Raw genomic sequence first — 17,286 nt, 5'->3', positions numbered from 1 at the left:
AGTGGTGTTAGGGTGGTGAGTTACCCCTGTATAGAGTAGGGTTAGGCTGGTGAGTTACCCCTGTATAGAGTGGTGTTAGGGTGGTGAGTTACCCCTGTATCGAGTGGAGTTAGGGTGGAGTTAGGGTGGTGAGTTACCCCTGTGGGGTGGTGAGTTACCCCAGTGGAGTTAGGGTGGAGTTAGGGTGGTGAGTTACCCCTGTATAGAGTGGGGTGGTGAGTTACCCCAGTATCGAGTGGAGTTAGGGTGGAGTTAGGGTGGTGAGTTACCCCTGTATCGAGTGGAGTTAGGGTGGTGTTAGGGTGGTGAGTTACCCCTGTATAGAGTGGGGTGGTGAGTTACCCCTGTATCGAGTGGAGTTAGGGTGGAGTTAGGGTGGTGAGTTACCCCTGTATCGAGTGGAGTTAGGGTGGAGTTAGGGTGGTGAGTTACCCCTGTATAGAGTGGGGTGGTGAGTTACCCCAGTATCGAGTGGAGTTAGGGTGGTGAGTTACCCCTGTATCGAGTGGTGTTATCGTGGTGAGTTACCCCTGTATAGAGTAGGGTTAGGGTGGTGAGTTACCCCTGTATTGAGTGGGGTTATCGTGGTGAGTTACCCCTGTATAGAGTAGGGTTAGGGTGGTGAGTTACCCCTGTATCGAGTGGTGTTATCGTGGTGAGTTACCCCTGTATAGAGTAGGGTTAGGGTGGTGAGTTACCCCTGTATTGAGTGGGGTTATCGTGGTGAGTTACCCCTGTATAGAGTAGGGTTAGGGTGGTGAGTTACCCCTGTATAGAGTAGGGTTATCGTGGTGAGTTACCCCTGTATAGAGTAGGGTTAGGGTGGTGAGTTACCCCTGTGTAGGGTTAGGGTGGTGAGTTACCCCTGTATAGAGTAGGGTTAGGGTGGTGAGTTACCCCTGTATAGAGTAGGGTTAGGGTGGTGAGTTACCCCTGTGTAGGGTTAGGGTGGTGAGTTACCCCTCTATCGAGTGGAGTTAGGGTGTACTACAAGGCTATTTTAAGTTCAATAAATAAATTACTATAGTAAGTTTATAGGTGCCAAATAAATCATATTTTATCAGGCAAAAATCTGCCAATTTCAAAGATGTCTCTTTCTGTGAAACAGTTCATCAAAAAAAAAGAAAGGAATGTATCTCGACGTTACGCGTCATCACGCTCCCTCATCTGATTGGTGGAGTAGGCTGACTCTGTGGTTATGGTAAGTAGTGAGGAGGCCTTTCCTGTGAGGTCGTTCCCCACACCGTCCCTAGCGGATAACATCTGCACCGCAGTGGAGGGGTTTCCTGTTCCATTTCCCTGCTTCAGTGGGACAGGAACTCCCTGCTCTCGACTCCCCGCCTGCCTGACGCGATAGCCTCAAACAGGGAAGAAGATTGCCCCAGACTAAAAAAAACGGTGCTATTTATGCTTTTTCACCGCCATTGCTTTCCAGGGGCGTCAAGCGTGTTAATATTAGTGTTGAATGGATTTCTAAGTCGTTGAAGTGGACCAAATTCCCAGGAAAACAACTCCGGGTGAGTATCTAATCAGTTCGGGAAGTTTTAGCTGTGTAACCAACGCCTACGAAAACTTTCTGTGATGTTTCTCTGGATGGGTGTTGCCTTTTGTGGCTTCGCGTTGTTTTACTCCTTATGAGTTTGGATGGGTTTGCTATTCAAGATAATTACAGTTTTTATCGAATTTAGACGATAAAAAAATTACTTATGCGCTTATTATTTTGATTTAATGAATGAAAAGTTAACTCTATAAACTGCATATTTTCCTTCAACGCCCTAGGCCTCAAACAGTGCGACTAATCAGACTAGATAGGATCTTGACACGCAGGAATCTGACACAGATCCGCCCGTCGAGAGTAACTCTTATACAGGCGAGTCACAGCTGGCAGGAATTATTTGTACCAATCATGGTGGATGTTGACTGACACATCAATGAGAAAATACTAAAAGTGATCCAAATAATTGCCTGTTGGGGAAGTTACTGTGAAAGCTACTGGTTGATAATGACTCTGTTTACAGGGCATTCGGAAAGTATTCAGACACCTCGACTTTTTCCACATTTTTGTTATTTTACAGCCTCATTCTAACATGGATTAAATGTTTTTACTCATCAATTTACACACTATCATATTATGACAAAGTGAATGACATCTGGGGAGAGCTCTGAGACAGGATTGTGTCGAGGCACAGATCTGGGGAAGGGTACCAAAACATTTTCTGCAGCATTGAAGATCCATCATTGTTAAATGGAAGAAGTTTGTAACCACCAAGACTCTTCCTAGAGCTGGCCGCCCGGCCAAACGGAGCAATCAGGGGAGAAGGGCCTTGGTCAGGGAGGTGACCAAGAACCCAACCGATGGTCACTCTGACAGAAATCTAGAGTTCCTCTGTGGAGATGGAAGAGCCTTCCAGAAGGACAGCCATCTCTGCAGCACTCCACCAATCAGGCCTTTATGGTTGCCATCCTGTACATTCAAGAGAATGTACAGGATGATGTTCGGATGTACCGATCCTGTGCAGGTGTTGTTACACGTGGTCTGCCACTGCGAGGACGATCAGCTGTCCGTCCTGTCTCCCTGTAGCGCTGTCTTAGGTGTTTCACAGTATGGACATTTCAATTTATTGCCCTGGCCACATCTGCAGTCCTCATGGCTCCTTGCAACATGCCTAAGGCACGTTCATGCAGAGCAGGGACACTCTTTTTCAGAGTCAGTAGGAAGGCCTCTTTAGTGTCCTAAACGTTCATAACTGTGACCTTAATTGCCTACCGTCTGTAAGCTGCTAGTGTCTTAACGACCGTTCCACAGGTGCATGTTCATTAATTGTTTATGGTTCATTGAACAAGCATGGGAAACAGTGTTTAAACCCTTTACAATGAAGGTCTGTGAAGTGTTTTAGATTTTTACGAATTATCTTTGAAAGACAGGGTCCTGAAAATGGGACTTAGCTTTTTTTGCTGAGTTTACACCATAGCTATATATATATATATACATACATATGATTAGTCTGTTTGACGCGTTTCTACTGCTCCAGAGTCCAATGGCGGTGAGCTTATCACCACTCCAGCTGACGCTTGGCATTGTGCATGGTGATTTCATGCTTATGTACGGCTGCTAGGCCATGAACACTTCTTATGCTGACGTTGCTTCCAGGGGTAGTTTGGAACACGGTAGTGAGTGTCGCCACCGAGGACAGACGATTTTTACACGCTACACGTTTCATCACTCAGTGGTCCTGTTCTGTGAGCTTGTGTGGCCTACCACGGCACAGCTGAGCCGTTGTTCCTCCTAGAAGTTTCCGCTTCACATTAACAGCACTTCCACTGGGCCAGTTCTAGCAGGGCAGACATTTGACAAACAGATTTGTTGGAAAGGTGGCATCCTATGACGGTGCCACGTTGAAAGTTAATCAAATTTGAATTAAATGTATTTGTAAAGGCCTTTGTCCCAAAGTTCGATACAGAAACCCAAGGTAGCACGTCCGGTGAACAGGTCAGGGTTCCATAGCCGCAGGCAGAACAGTTGAAACTGGAGCAGAAGCATGACCAGGTGGACTGGGGACAGCAAGGAGTCATCAGGCCAGGTAGTTCTGAGGCATGGTCCTAGGGCTCAGGTCCTCCGGGAGGGGAAAGAGAGAATTAGAGTGAGCATACTTAAATTCACACAGGACACCAGATAAGACAGGAGAATTTCACCAGATATAACATACTGACCCTAGCCCCCTGACACACAAACTATTGCAACATAGATACTGGAGGCTGAGACAGGGGTGGGTCGGGGGATACTGTGGCCCTGTCTGACGATACCCCCAGACAGGGTCAACCAGGCAGAATATAACCCCACCCACTTAGCCAATGCACAGCCCCAACACCACGAGGCATATCAACAGACCACCAACTTACGACCCTGAAGCAAGGCTGAGTATAGCCACGAAGGTATCATCCACTGCACCAGCCCGAGGGGCTGCGAAACCGGACAGGAAGATCACGTCAGTGACTCACCCCTTCTAGGACTGTCATGCAAGAGCGCTACTAAGCCAGTGACTCAGCCCCCGTAATAGGGTCAGAGGCAGAGAATCCTAGTAGAGAGAGGGGAGCCGGCCAGTCAGAGACAGCAAGAGTGGTTCGTTGCTCCTCCTCCTCTTCAATCCTTACAACACATCGCTGTCCTCACCTCCTGACCTCAACCCCTCCTTCCCCTAGTCCACAGATGTCCATCTGTCTCCCCCATGTATCAACATATCGCTGTCCTCACCTCCTCACCTCAACCCCTCCTTCCCCTAGTCCACAGATGTCCATCTGTCTCCCCCATGTATCAACATATCGCTGTCCTCACCTCAACCCCTCCTTCCCCTAGTCCACAGATGTCCATCTGTCTCCCCTGTCAACACACCACTGTCCTCACCTCCTCACCTCAACCCCTCCTTCCCCTAGTCCACAGATGTCCATCTGTCTCCCCTGTATCAACACATCTCTGTCCTCACCTCCTGACCTCAACCCCTCCTTCCCCTAGTCCACAGATGTCCATCTGTCTCCCCTGTATCAACACATCTCTGTCCTCACCTCCTGACCTCAACCCCTCCTTCCCCTAGTCCACAGATGTCCATCTGTCTCCCCTGTATCAACACATCTCTGTCCTCACCTCCTGACCTCAACCCCTCCTTCCCCTAGTCCACAGATGTCCATCTGTCTCCCCTGTCAACACACCACTGTCCTCACCTCAACCCCTCCTTCCCCTAGTCCACAGATGTCCATCTGTCTCCCCTGTCAACACACCACTGTCCTCACCTCCTCACCTCAACCCCTCCTTCCCCTAGTCCACAGATGTCCATCTGTCTCCCCTGTATCAACACATCTCTGTCCTCACCTCCTGACCTCAACCCCTCCTTCCCCTAGTCCACAAATGTCCATCTGTCTCCCCTGTATCAACACATCTCTGTCCTCACCTCCTGACCTCAACCCCTCCTTCCCCTAGTCCACAAATGTCCATCTGTCTCCCCTGTATCAACACATCTCTGTCCTCACCTCCTGACCTCAACCCCTCCTTCCCCTAGTCCACAGATGTCCATCTGTCTCCCCTGTCAACACACCACTGTCCTCACCTCAACCCCTCCTTCCCCTAGTCCACAGATGTCCATCTGTCTCCCCTGTATCAACACGTTGCTCTGCTCCCGTCCCCCAACACATCCCACAGTGTGTCTGATCTATCATGTCTTTCTACAGATCTCTCTCCTTAATATGTGTCTGATCTATCATGTCTTTCATATGTCAAATCCAACAATACTGAACAAAAATATAAACGCAACGATTTTACTGAGTTACAGTTCATGGAAGGAAATCAGTCAATTGAAATAAATTCACAAGGCTCTTATCTATGGATTTCACTTGACTGGGCAGTGGGTGCAGGGGTGCAGTGGTGCAGTGGGTGAAGGGGTGCAGTGGTGCAGTGGGTGCAGTGGTGCAGTGGTGCAGGGGTGCAAGGGGTGCAGTGGGTGCAGGGGCGCAGTGGGTGCAGTGGTGCAGGGGCGCAGTGGGTGCAGTGGTGCAGTGGGTGCAGTGTGTGCAGGGGTGCAGGGGTGCAGTGGGTGCAGGGGTGCAGTGGTGCAGTGGTGCAGTGGGTGCAGGGGTGCAGGGGTGCAGTGGGTGCAGGGGTGCAGTGGGTGCAGGGGTGCAGTGGGTGCAGGGGTGCAGGGGTGCAGTGGGTGCAGGGGCGCAGTGGGTGCAGTGGTGCAGGGGCGCAGTGGGTGCAGTGGGTGCAGGGGTGCGGCTATGGGTGGGGAGTTTTTGCAGGTATGGAATGTTTCTGTGATTTTTGTAATTTCAGCTCATGAAACACGGGACCAACACTTCACATGTTGAGTTTCTTCTGTTTGTGTTCAGTTCAGCCACCTGCAAAATGTCTACTAGTTGAACTACTAGTTGAACTACTAGTTGAACTACTAGTTGAACTACTAGTTGAACTTCGTGTCGGTCACTGCTGTTGGGTTGTTACTGAGGAACAGATTTCAACGTTGACATTTCATTCTTTCTGAACTGAAGTCATATCCATTTGCTCTGCAAAAATCAAGGGTTAAATTGTATTTGGTGTCAGTGCATTCGAACCAGATGTCTGTAGTGACTTGTATTGTTGATTTATAAATGTTTGTTCTATGTACTCGTATCATATCTGTTGGGTGTGGGCTGGGTGGCACGGCCCACGTTCCTGCAAAACCACAATGTAACCATTCACCGGTTGGTTGGATCCTTGCTTTGTAATACACCCACTACCCTGTAGTCATTCTGCCACCACTACCCTGTAGTCATTCTGCCACCACTACCCTGTAGTCATTCTGCCACCACTAACCTGTAGTCATTCTGCCACCACTAACCTGTAGTCATTCTGCCACCACTAACCTGTAGTCATTCTGCCACCACTACCCTGTAGTCATTCTGCCACCACTACCCTGTAGTCATTCTGCCACCACTACCCTGTAGTCATTCTGCCACCACTAACCTGTAGTCATTCTGCCACCACTACCCTGTAGTCATTCTGCCACCACTACCCTGTAGTCATTCTGCCACCACTACCCTGTAGTCATTCTGCCACCACTACCCTGTAGTCATTCTGCCACCACTACCCTGTAGTCATTCTGCCACCACTACCCTGTAGTCATTCTGCCACCACTAACCTGTAGTCATTCTGCCACCACTAACCTGTAGTCATTCTGCCACCACTACCCTGTAGTCATTCTGCCACCACTACCCTGTAGTCATTCTGCCACCACTACCCTGTAGTCATTCTGCCACCACTACCCTGTAGTCATTCTGCCACCACTACCCTGTAGTCATTCTGCCACCACTACCCTGTAGTCATTCTGCCACCACTAACCTGTAGTCATTCTGCCACCACAAACCAACTCTGCAATTGGATAAGGAGAAGTTTCTCTTAAAGCTCAACACGTCTCTATTGAGACCAGATAGGCCTAGATCTAGTCTGCTATAGGCCTAGATCTAGTCTGCTATAGGCCTAGATCTAGTCTGCTATAGGCCTAGATCTAGTCTGCTATAGGCCTAGATCTAGTCTGCTATAGGCCTAGATCTAGTCTGCTATAGGCCTAGATCTAGTCTGCTATAGGCCCTCCAGCAGTCTGGTATAGGCCCTCCAGCAGTCTGGTATAGGCCCAAGGAACTCTGTGTGTTTTGTATTTGCTCAGTGTCTTCCTTCCTTGTGTGATCTGGTGAAGCACAGTTGAGAGAGGGGGCAGGGTAGAGGGAGTTGCAGCTGATGTTTAGGAGAAGTGAGAGTTGCTGCTGAGGTTTAGGAGAAGTGAGAGTTGCTGCTGAGGTTTAGAAGCGAAAGAGAGAAACTGTAGATGGGGGAGGGTGACAGCTGGACCCTAGTATATCTGGATCTTGGTATTGCAAGTTTGGTTTGTGGTGGGGGACGTCATTTATCTCCGCAGGGTTTCTACCTCTGTAGTTGTTTTTCTTGTGGCAAAGTGAGGCTTCGAGCGAAGTGGTTTCCTTGGAAGCTGACGTTTTCATGTGATTTCACACCTCTTGTATATTTGCAACGTGACAACTTGTTGCAACTGCACAGCTACTGTTGGAGGTGTGACTCTGTCAATCTCCTGTTCAGAGGTGTCATTGGCTACGTCTTTTTCTGCTGGTCTCGACAACAGGGCCACAAAACATAACATTACTTGAACGGAGTTTCTACCACGCAAGGCTTCATCCAGACGAGAGTCTGTGAGAGGAGACTGATTTCCAACAGCGCTGGACTACTGGGCTGGGTTCACTACATTTTTACCTTCAATTGAATTGAAACGGTGCTGAATTGAATGACTAGTTGGGGGGTTGGGTTGTGGGGTTAAAAATGCACCGTTTCCCTTTTAAAATTACGCCGCTCTTTGCTTCAAGCCACACCCACCTAAATGGAGAACTTATCTTTCTGTTCAAGAACTTACAAAAAATGTTTTTGGGGAAAATGTGCCATTCATGTACGAACCATTCCACAACGTAGCAAACGTTTGAGTGAACTGAACACCCCCCCCCAGATATTAGGGCTGGGAATTACCAGGGACCTCACGATCCGATATTATCACAACGCTTCTGTGATGTGTATTGTAATTGCATACTGTGATTTTATTGTGATTCGATGTTGCGAACATATTTTGCTCACCATGTGTCTGCTGCAGAGAGACGAGTCATGAGAAAACATCTAGTTTCAATCCGTCATGGGAAGAGAAGTGCTGAAAACAAATTGGCCTCGTAAATTACAAAAAGGACATATTGGTTTCCTTCACCTGGAAGCAGTCTGTGGCCCTTTGATAAAGGGTGTAGTAAATGACATAAGACCTGAAGCAGTCTGTGGCCCTTTGATAAAGGGTGTAGTAAATGACATAAGACCTGAAGCAGTCTGTGGCCCTTTGATAAAGGGTGGAGTAAATGACATAAGACCTGAAGCAGTCTGTGGCCCTTTGATAAAGGGTGGAGTAAATGACATAAGACCTGAAGCAGTCTGTGGCCCTTTGATAAAGGGTGTAGTAAATGACATAAGACCTGAAGCAGTCTGTGGCCCTTTGATAAAGGGTGTAGTAAATGACATAAGACCTGAAGCAGTCTGTGGCCCTTTGATAAAGGGTGTAGTAAATGACATTAGACTGTAAGCAGTCTGTGGCCCTTTGATAAAGGGTGTAGTAAATGACATAAGACCTGAAGCAGTCTGTGGCCCTTTGATAAAGGGTGGAGTAAATGACATAAGACCTGAAGCAGTCTGTGGCCCTTTGATAAAGGGTGTAGTAAATGACATAAGACCTGAAGCAGTCTGTGGCCCTTTGATAAAGGGTGTAGTAAATGACATAAGACCTGAAGCAGTCTGTGGCCCTTTGATAAAGGGTGGAGTAAATTACATAAGACCTGAAGCAGTCTGTGGCCCTTTGATAAAGGGTGTAGTAAATGACATAAGACCTGAAGCAGTCTGTGGCCCTTTGATAAAGGGTGGAGTAAATGACATTAGACTGTAAGCAGTCTGTGGCCCTTTGATAAAGGGTGGAGTAAATGACATAAGACCTGAAGCAGTCTGTGGCCCTTTGATAAAGGGTGGAGTAAATGACATAAGACCTGAAGCAGTCTGTGGCCCTTTGATAAAGGGTGTAGTAAATGACATAAGACCTGAAGCAGTCTGTGGCCCTTTGATAAAGGGTGTAGTAAATGACATAAGACCTGAAGCAGTCTGTGGCCCTTTGATAAAGGGTGTAGTAAATGACATTAGACTGTAAGCAGTCTGTGGCCCTTTGATAAAGGGTGTAGTAAATGACATAAGACCTGAAGCAGTCTGTGGCCCTTTGATAAAGGGTGGAGTAAATGACATAAGACCTGAAGCAGTCTGTGGCCCTTTGATAAAGGGTGTAGTAAATGACATAAGACCTGAAGCAGTCTGTGGCCCTTTGATAAAGGGTGTAGTAAATGACATAAGACCTGAAGCAGTCTGTGGCCCTTTGATAAAGGGTGGAGTAAATTACATAAGACCTGAAGCAGTCTGTGGCCCTTTGATAAAGGGTGTAGTAAATGACATAAGACCTGAAGCAGTCTGTGGCCCTTTGATAAAGGGTGGAGTAAATGACATTAGACTGTAAGCAGTCTGTGGCCCTTTGATAAAGGGTGGAGTAAATGACATAAGACCTGAAGCAGTCTGTGGCCCTTTGATAAAGGGTGGAGTAAATGACATAAGACCTGAAGCAGTCTGTGGCCCTTTGATAAAGGGTGTAGTAAATGACATAAGACCTGAAGCAGTCTGTGGCCCTTTGATAAAGGGTGGAGTAAATGACATAAGACCTGAAGCAGTCTGTGGCCCTTTGATAAAGGGTGTAGTAAATGACATAAGACCTGAAGCAGTCTGTGGCCCTTTGATAAAGGGTGGAGTAAATGACATAAGACCTGAAGCAGTCTGTGGCCCTTTGATAAAGGGTGTAGTAAATGACATAAGACCTGAAGCAGTCTGTGGCCCTTTGATAAAGGGTGTAGTAAATGACATAAGACCTGAAGCAGTCTGTGGCCCTTGATAAAGGGTGTAGTAAATGACATAAGACCTGAAGCAGTCTGTGGCCCTTTGATAAAGGGTGGAGTAAATGACATTAGACTGTAAGCAGTCTGTGGCCCTTTGATAAAGGGTGGAGTAAATGACATAAGACCTGAAGCAGTCTGTGGCCCTTTGATAAAGGGTGGAGTAAATGACATAAGACCTGAAGCAGTCTGTGGCCCTTTGATAAAGGGTGTAGTAAATGACATAAGACCTGAAGCAGTCTGTGGCCCTTTGATAAAGGGTGGAGTAAATGACATAAGACCTGAAGCAGTCTGTGGCCCTTTGATAAAGGGTGTAGTAAATGACATAAGACCTGAAGCAGTCTGTGGCCCTTTGATAAAGGGTGGAGTAAATGACATAAGACCTGAAGCAGTCTGTGGCCCTTTGATAAAGGGTGTAGTAAATGACATAAGACCTGAAGCAGTCTGTGGCCCTTTGATAAAGGGTGTAGTAAATGACATAAGACCTGAAGCAGTCTGTGGCCCTTTGATAAAGGGTGTAGTAAATGACATAAGACCTGAAGCAGTCTGTGGCCCTTTGATAAAGGGTGTAGTAAATGACATAAGACCTGAAGCAGTCTGTGGCCCTTTGATAAAGGGTGGAGTAAATTACATAAGACCTGAAGCAGTCTGTGGCCCTTTGATAAAGGGTGTAGTAAATGACATAAGACCTGAAGCAGTCTGTGGCCCTTTGATAAAGGGTGGAGTAAATGACATTAGACTGTAAGCAGTCTGTGGCCCTTTGATAAAGGGTGGAGTAAATGACATAAGACCTGAAGCAGTCTGTGGCCCTTTGATAAAGGGTGGAGTAAATGACATAAGACCTGAAGCAGTCTGTGGCCCTTTGATAAAGGGTGTAGTAAATGACATAAGACCTGAAGCAGTCTGTGGCCCTTTGATAAAGGGTGGAGTAAATGACATAAGACCTGAAGCAGTCTGTGGCCCTTTGATAAAGGGTGGAGTAAATGACATAAGACCTGAAGCAGTCTGTGGCCCTTTGATAAAGGGTGTAGTAAATGACATAAGACCTGAAGCAGTCTGTGGCCCTTTGATAAAGGGTGTAGTAAATGACATAAGACCTGAAGCAGTCTGTGGCCCTTTGATAAAGGGTGGAGTAAATGACATAAGACCTGAAGCAGTCTGTGGCCCTTTGATAAAGGGTGTAGTAAATGACATAAGACCTGAAGCAGTCTGTGGCCCTTTGATAAAGGGTGTAGTAAATGACATAAGACCTGAAGCAGTCTGTGGCCCTTTGATAAAGGGTGGAGTAAATGACATAAGACCTGAAGCAGTCTGTGGCCCTTTGATAAAGGGTGTAGTAAATGACATAAGACCTGAAGCAGTCTGTGGCCCTTTGATAAAGGGTGTAGTAAATGACATAAGACCTGAAGCAGTCTGTGGCCCTTTGATAAAGGGTGGAGTAAATGACATAAGACCTGAAGCAGTCTGTGGCCCTTTGATAAAGGGTGTAGTAAATGACATAAGACCTGAAGCAGTCTGTGGCCCTTTGATAAAGGGTGGAGTAAATGACATAAGACCTGAAGCAGTCTGTGGCCCTTTGATAAAGGGTGTAGTAAATGACATAAGACCTGAAGCAGTCTGTGGCCCTTTGATAAAGGGTGTAGTAAATGACATAAGACCTGAAGCAGTCTGTGGCCCTTTGATAAAGGGTGTAGTAAATGACATAAGACCTGAAGCAGTCTGTGGCCCTTTGATAAAGGGTGTAGTAAATGACATAAGACCTGAAGCAGTCTGTGGCCCTTTGATAAAGGGTGGAGTAAATGACATTAGACTGTAAGCAGTCTGTGGATAAGGTATGACAGCAGTCCATGCTTTGGTTTTGTTGGACCCTGTTTCAGATGCTAACTTTTTAGCATTTTTAACACAAATCCAATGCAAGTCAATGGTACCTATATTAGCATTTTTAACACAAATCCAATGCAAGTCAATGGTACCTATATTAGCATTTTTAACACAAATCCAATGCAAGTCAATGGTACCTATATTAGCATTTTTAACACAAATCCAATGCAAGTCAATGGTACCTATATTAGCATTTTCACGCTTCATATCCAACTCACAATAAAGTATCTAAAAATGTTGTGGCTCAATTATGTTACTTATAGATGGATATGATGCGTGAAAATGCTAATATAGGTACCATTGACTTGCATTGGATATGATGCGTGAAAATGCTAATATAGGTACCATTGACTTGCATTGGATATGATGCGTGAAAATGCTAATATAGGTACCATTGACTTGCATTGGATATGATGCGTGAAAATGCTAATATAGGTACCATTGACTTGCATTGGATATGATGCGTGAAAATGCTAATATAGGTACCATTGACATTGGGTTTGTGGGTGGCTCATGGTTTGGGAGGGGGTTTGTGGGTGGCTCATGGTTTGGGAGGGGGGGTTTGTGGGTGGCTCATGGTTTGGGAGGGGGGGTTTGTGGGTGGCTCATGTTTTTTTGGGGGGTTTGTGGGTTGCTCTTGGTTTGGGGGGTCTGTGGGTTGCTCTTGGTTTGGGGGGGTCTGTGGGTGGCTCTTGGTTTGGGAGTGGGGGGGTCTGTGGGTGGCTCTTGGTTTGGGAGTGGGGGGTCTGTGGGTGGCTCTTGGTTTGGGAGTGGGGGGTCTGTGGGTGGCTCTTGGTTTGGGAGTGGGGGGGTCTGTGGGTGGCTCTTGGTCTGGGAGGGGGTCTGTGGGTGGCTCTTGGTTTGGGAGTGGGGGGTCTGTGGGTGGCTCTTGGTTTGGGAGTGGGGGGTCTGTGGGTGGCTCATGTTTTGGGAGTGGGGGGTCCGTGGGTGGCTCATGGTTTGGGAGGGGGTCCGTGGGTGGCTCATGGTTTGGGAGGGGGGGGTCCGTGGGTGGCTCTTGGTTTGGGAGGGGGATCTGTGGGTGGCTCTTGGTTTGGGAGGGGGGGTCTGGGTGGCTCATGGTTTAGGAGTGGGGGGTCTGTGGGTTGCTCTTGGTTTGGGGGGTCTGTGGGTGGCTCTTGGTTTTGGAGGGGGGGTATGTGGGTTACTCTTGGTTTGGGAGTGGGGGGTCTGTGGGTGGCTCTTGGTTTGGGAGTGAGGGGGTCCGTGGGTGGCTCTTGGTTTGGGAGTGAGGGGGTCCGTGGGTGGCTCTTGGTTTGGGAGGGGGTCCGTGGGTGGCTCTTGGTTTGGGAGGGGGTCCGTGGGTGGCTCTTGGTTTGGGAGGGGGTCCGTGGGTGGCTCTTGGTTTGGGAGGGGGTCCGTGGGTGGCTCTTGGTCTGGGAGGGGGGTCCGTGGGTGGCTCTTGGTTTGGGAGGGGGTCCGTGGGTGGCTCTTGGTTTGGGAGGGGGTCCGTGGGTGGCTCTTGGTTTGGGAGGGGGTCCGTGGGTGGCTCTTGGTTTGGGAGGGGGTCCGTGGGTGGCTCTTGGTTTGGGAGGGGGTCCGTGGGTGGCTCTTGGTTTGGGAGGGGGTCCGTGGGTGGCTCTTGGTTTGGGAGGGGGGGGGTCCGTGGGTGGCTCTTGGTTTGGGAGGGGGTCCGTGGGTGGCTCTTGGTTTGGGAGGGGGTCCGTGGGTGGCTCTTGGTTTGGGAGGGGGTCCGTGGGTGGCTCTTGGTTTGGGAGGGGGTCCGTGGGTGGCTCTTGGTTTGGGAGGGTGTCCGTGGGTGGCTCTTGGTTTGGGAGGGGGTCCGTGGGTGGCTCTTGGTTTGGGAGGGGGTCCGTGGGTGGCTCTTGGTTTGGGAGGGGGTCCTCATGTCTTAACCGTTCAGTGGTTTGGATGAAATCGTTTGGATATTATATTAATATGACATGAATCCTATACATTGAAATGACCAATTTGGGTGGAATCAATTACAGTACAGAGAGAGATCAGGGACACCTCCTCAGTCTGTCTTAGTTAGCTGTCTTTCAGTCCTACTTGTCTCTCTACTCTGCTGCTCCCCACCTCCTAGGGCCCCGACCTCCCTAGGGCCCCGACCTCCCTAAGGCCCCGACCTCCCTAGGGCCCGGACCTCCCTAGGGCCCGGACCTCCCTAGGGCCCCGACCTCCTAGGGCTTAGACCTAATCCTGGGACAAGGCATTTAACCCTATTCTTAAGGGAAGGAGAAGACTACTGGAGACTTTGCAGCTTCAAGAGGAACTGTAAACTGAACCAGAAGTTACCGAGTCTTCCTGCTTTTCTACAGTGAAAGTATAACTATTCTATTTAGCTTCTGGGTTTGCATCTTTGCTGTTTTGGGGTCTTTTACATAGGGGTTTTGTACACCAGCTTCAAACAGCTGAAAATAGAGTATTCCTGGTTATGGATAATAAATGTCAGTGGTTGAGAGGGAACAGTGATTCTCTACACTACACTTGTTTGTTTTGTCACATAAACTGGAATTAGTCAAACTACTAGTTTTATGAACCAGGAAATGGCAGAGTGATATCTGCATAGTGAATCCTGTTCAGTCATTTGTTGAAACGTAAGCATAAAATACCATGTGTAGTTCTCTCCAGTTACTACCCTGCTCTGCCAGACTGTATTTCACAGGTCTGCCAGTCAGTCAGTGTTGAAGAGCTCCACAACTATAATAAGTGTTGAAGAGCTCCACAACTAGTGTACGTGTTGAAGAGCTCCACAACTAGTGTACGTGTTGAAGAGCTCCACAACTAGTGTACGTGTTGAAGAGCTCCACAACTAGTGTACGTGTTGAAGAGCTCCACAACTACTGTACGTGTTGAAGAGCTCCACAACTAGTGTACGTGAAGAGCTCCACAACTAGAAGAAGAGCTCCACAACTAGTGTACGTGTTGAAGAGCTCCACAACTAGTGTACGTGTTGAAGAGCTCCACAACTACTATAAGTGTTGAAGAGCTCCACAACTAGTGTAAGTGTTGAAGAGCTCCACAACTATAAGTGTTGAAGAGCTCCACAACTAGTGTACGTGTTGAAGAGCTCCACAACTAGTGTACGTGTTGAAGAGCTCCACAACTAGTGTACGTGTTGAAGAGCTCCACAACTAGTGTACGTGTTGAAGAGCTCCACAACTAGTGTACGTGTTGAAGAGCTCCACAACTAGTGTACGTGTTGAAGAGCTCCACAACTAGTGTACGTGTTGAAGAGCTCCACAACTAGTGTACGTGTTGAAGAGCTCCACAACTAGTGTACGTGTTGAAGAGCTCCACAACTAGTGTACGTGTTGAAGAGCTCCACAACTAGTGTACGTGTTGAAGAGCTCCACAACTACTGTACGTGTTGAAGAGCTCCACAACTAGTGTACGTATTCGGTCTACTTCCATCTTTTAGATTGAGCGTTTCAACCAGGAAGTGTGATTGTTGTATCCCAGTGTTTATTCTAAGCCAATCGGATGTCTTATTGTTCAGTTATGTGTAAGTTCCTGCCAGGGGTTTGCTGACATGGCTATACTCGTAATCATATCCGTAAATTGACAGTTGGATCGGATGATACTTGTGAATAAAGAAGTGTTTTAATGTAAATAGATGTTGGCTAAATACGTCACTGCAAAAATGCTTCAGATTAGCACTCTGAGTGTCTGTGGTCAGGTAGCAGCAGGCAGCCAAGTTTACTGTCACTCAGTCACAATGTGCATTAGCATTTCATAGTGTCTACTCTACTCTTACCCCGCCTGTTAGATAGTATACACATTGATAGCCTGATGCCTGTTAGATATTATACACATTGATAGCCTGATGCCTGATGCCTGATGCCTGTTAGATATTATACACATTGATAGCCTGATGCCTGATGCCTGTTAGATAGTATACACATTGATAGCCTGATGCCTGTTAGATATTATACACATTGATAGCCTGATGCCTGATGCCTGTTAGATAGTATACACATTGATAGCCTGATGCCTGTTAGATAGTATACACATTGATAGCCTGATGCCTGATGCCTGTTAGATAGTATACACATTGATAGCCTGATGCCTGATGCCTGTTAGATATTATACACATTGATAGCCTGATGCCTGATGCCTGTTAGATAGTATACACATTGATAGCCTGATGCCTGATGCCTGTTAGATATTATACACATTGATAGCCTGATGCCTGATGCCTGATGCCTGTTAGATATTATACACATTGATAGCCTGATGCCTGTTAGATAGTATACACATTGATAGCCTGATGCCTGATGCCTGATGCCTGTTAGATATTATACACATTGATAGCCTGATGCCTGATGCCTGATGCCTGTTAGATAGTATACACATTGATAGCCTGATGCCTGTTAGATAGTATACACATTGATAGCCTGATGCCTGTTAGATATTATACACATTGATAGCCTGATGCCTGTTAGATATTATACACATTGATAGCCTGATGCCTGATGCCTGTTAGATAGTATACACATTGATAGCCTGATGCCTGTTAGATAGTATACACATTGATAGCCTGATGCCTGATGCCTGTTAGATAGTATACACATTGATAGCCTGATGCCTGTTAGATAGTATACACATTGATAGCCTGATGCCTGATGCCTGTTAGATAGTATACACATTGATAGCCTGATGCCTGATGCCTGTTAGATATTATACACATTGATAGCCTGATGCCTGATGCCTGATGCCTGTTAGATATTATACACATTGATAGCCTGATGCCTGATGCCTGTTAGATATTATACACATTGATGCCTGATGCCTGTTAGATATTATACACATTGATAACCTGATGCCTGTTAGATATTATACACATTGATTGCCTGATGCCTGTTAGATATTATACACATTGATAGCCTGATGCCTGATGCCAGTTAGATATTATACACATTGATAGCCTGATGCCTGATGCCTGTTAGATATTATACACATTGATAGCCTGATGCCTGATGCCTGATGCCTGTTAGATAGTATACACATTGATAGCCTGATGCCTGATGCCTGTTAGATAGTATACACATTGATAGCCTGATGCCTGTTAGATATTATACACATTGATAGCCTGATGCCTGATGCCTGTTAGATATTATACACATTGATAGCCTGATGCCTGATGCCTGATGCCAGTTAGATATTATACACATTGATAGCCTGATGCCTGGTAGATATTATACACATTGATAGCCTGATGCCAGATGCCTGATGCCTGTTGCCTGTTAAATATTATACACATTGATAACCTGATGCCTGTTAGATATTATACACATTGATAGCCTGATGCCTGATGCCTGTTAGATATTATACACATTGATAGCCTGATGCCTGATGCCTGATGCCTGTTAGATATTA

At 47.1% G+C, this 17,286-nt stretch overlaps 2 protein-coding genes across 3 annotated transcripts in view; one reads left to right on the top strand and one right to left on the bottom strand.

The window, feature by feature from the left end:
* Nucleotides 1-1,294: 1,294 nt before the first annotated feature.
* The window catches only part of LOC115121238 (cytoplasmic FMR1-interacting protein 1 homolog), a 123,010-nt gene continuing 107,018 nt past the window's right edge, over nt 1,295-17,286 (top strand). Inside the window, exon 1 of one of the 2 annotated variants that reach the window (XM_065009400.1) lies at nt 1,295-1,517. The gene's annotated coding sequence lies outside the window, so the exon portion shown is untranslated. The remainder of the gene's footprint in view (nt 1,518-17,286) is intronic. The other variant, XM_065009396.1, reaches the window with a different exon arrangement.
* On the bottom strand, nt 13,088-13,792 carry LOC135564268 (uncharacterized). The gene has a single exon (XM_065008537.1). It carries the CDS (start codon nt 13,790-13,792, stop codon nt 13,088-13,090), a length of 705 nt encoding a protein of 234 aa, XP_064864609.1.

This window comes from Oncorhynchus nerka, linkage group LG24 (genome assembly GCF_034236695.1).
Source record: "Oncorhynchus nerka isolate Pitt River linkage group LG24, Oner_Uvic_2.0, whole genome shotgun sequence".
Taxonomy (NCBI): Eukaryota; Metazoa; Chordata; class Actinopteri; order Salmoniformes; family Salmonidae; genus Oncorhynchus; species Oncorhynchus nerka.
Note: the sequence above shows the minus strand (reverse complement) of the source record. Positions and strands in the feature narration are given on the sequence as shown.

Bases quoted from the DNA above. Each gene is read 5' to 3' on its own strand.
- LOC135564268 (XM_065008537.1), bottom strand. From the start codon at position 13,792: ATGAGGACCCCCTCCCAAACCAAGAGCCACCCACGGACCCCCTCCCAA.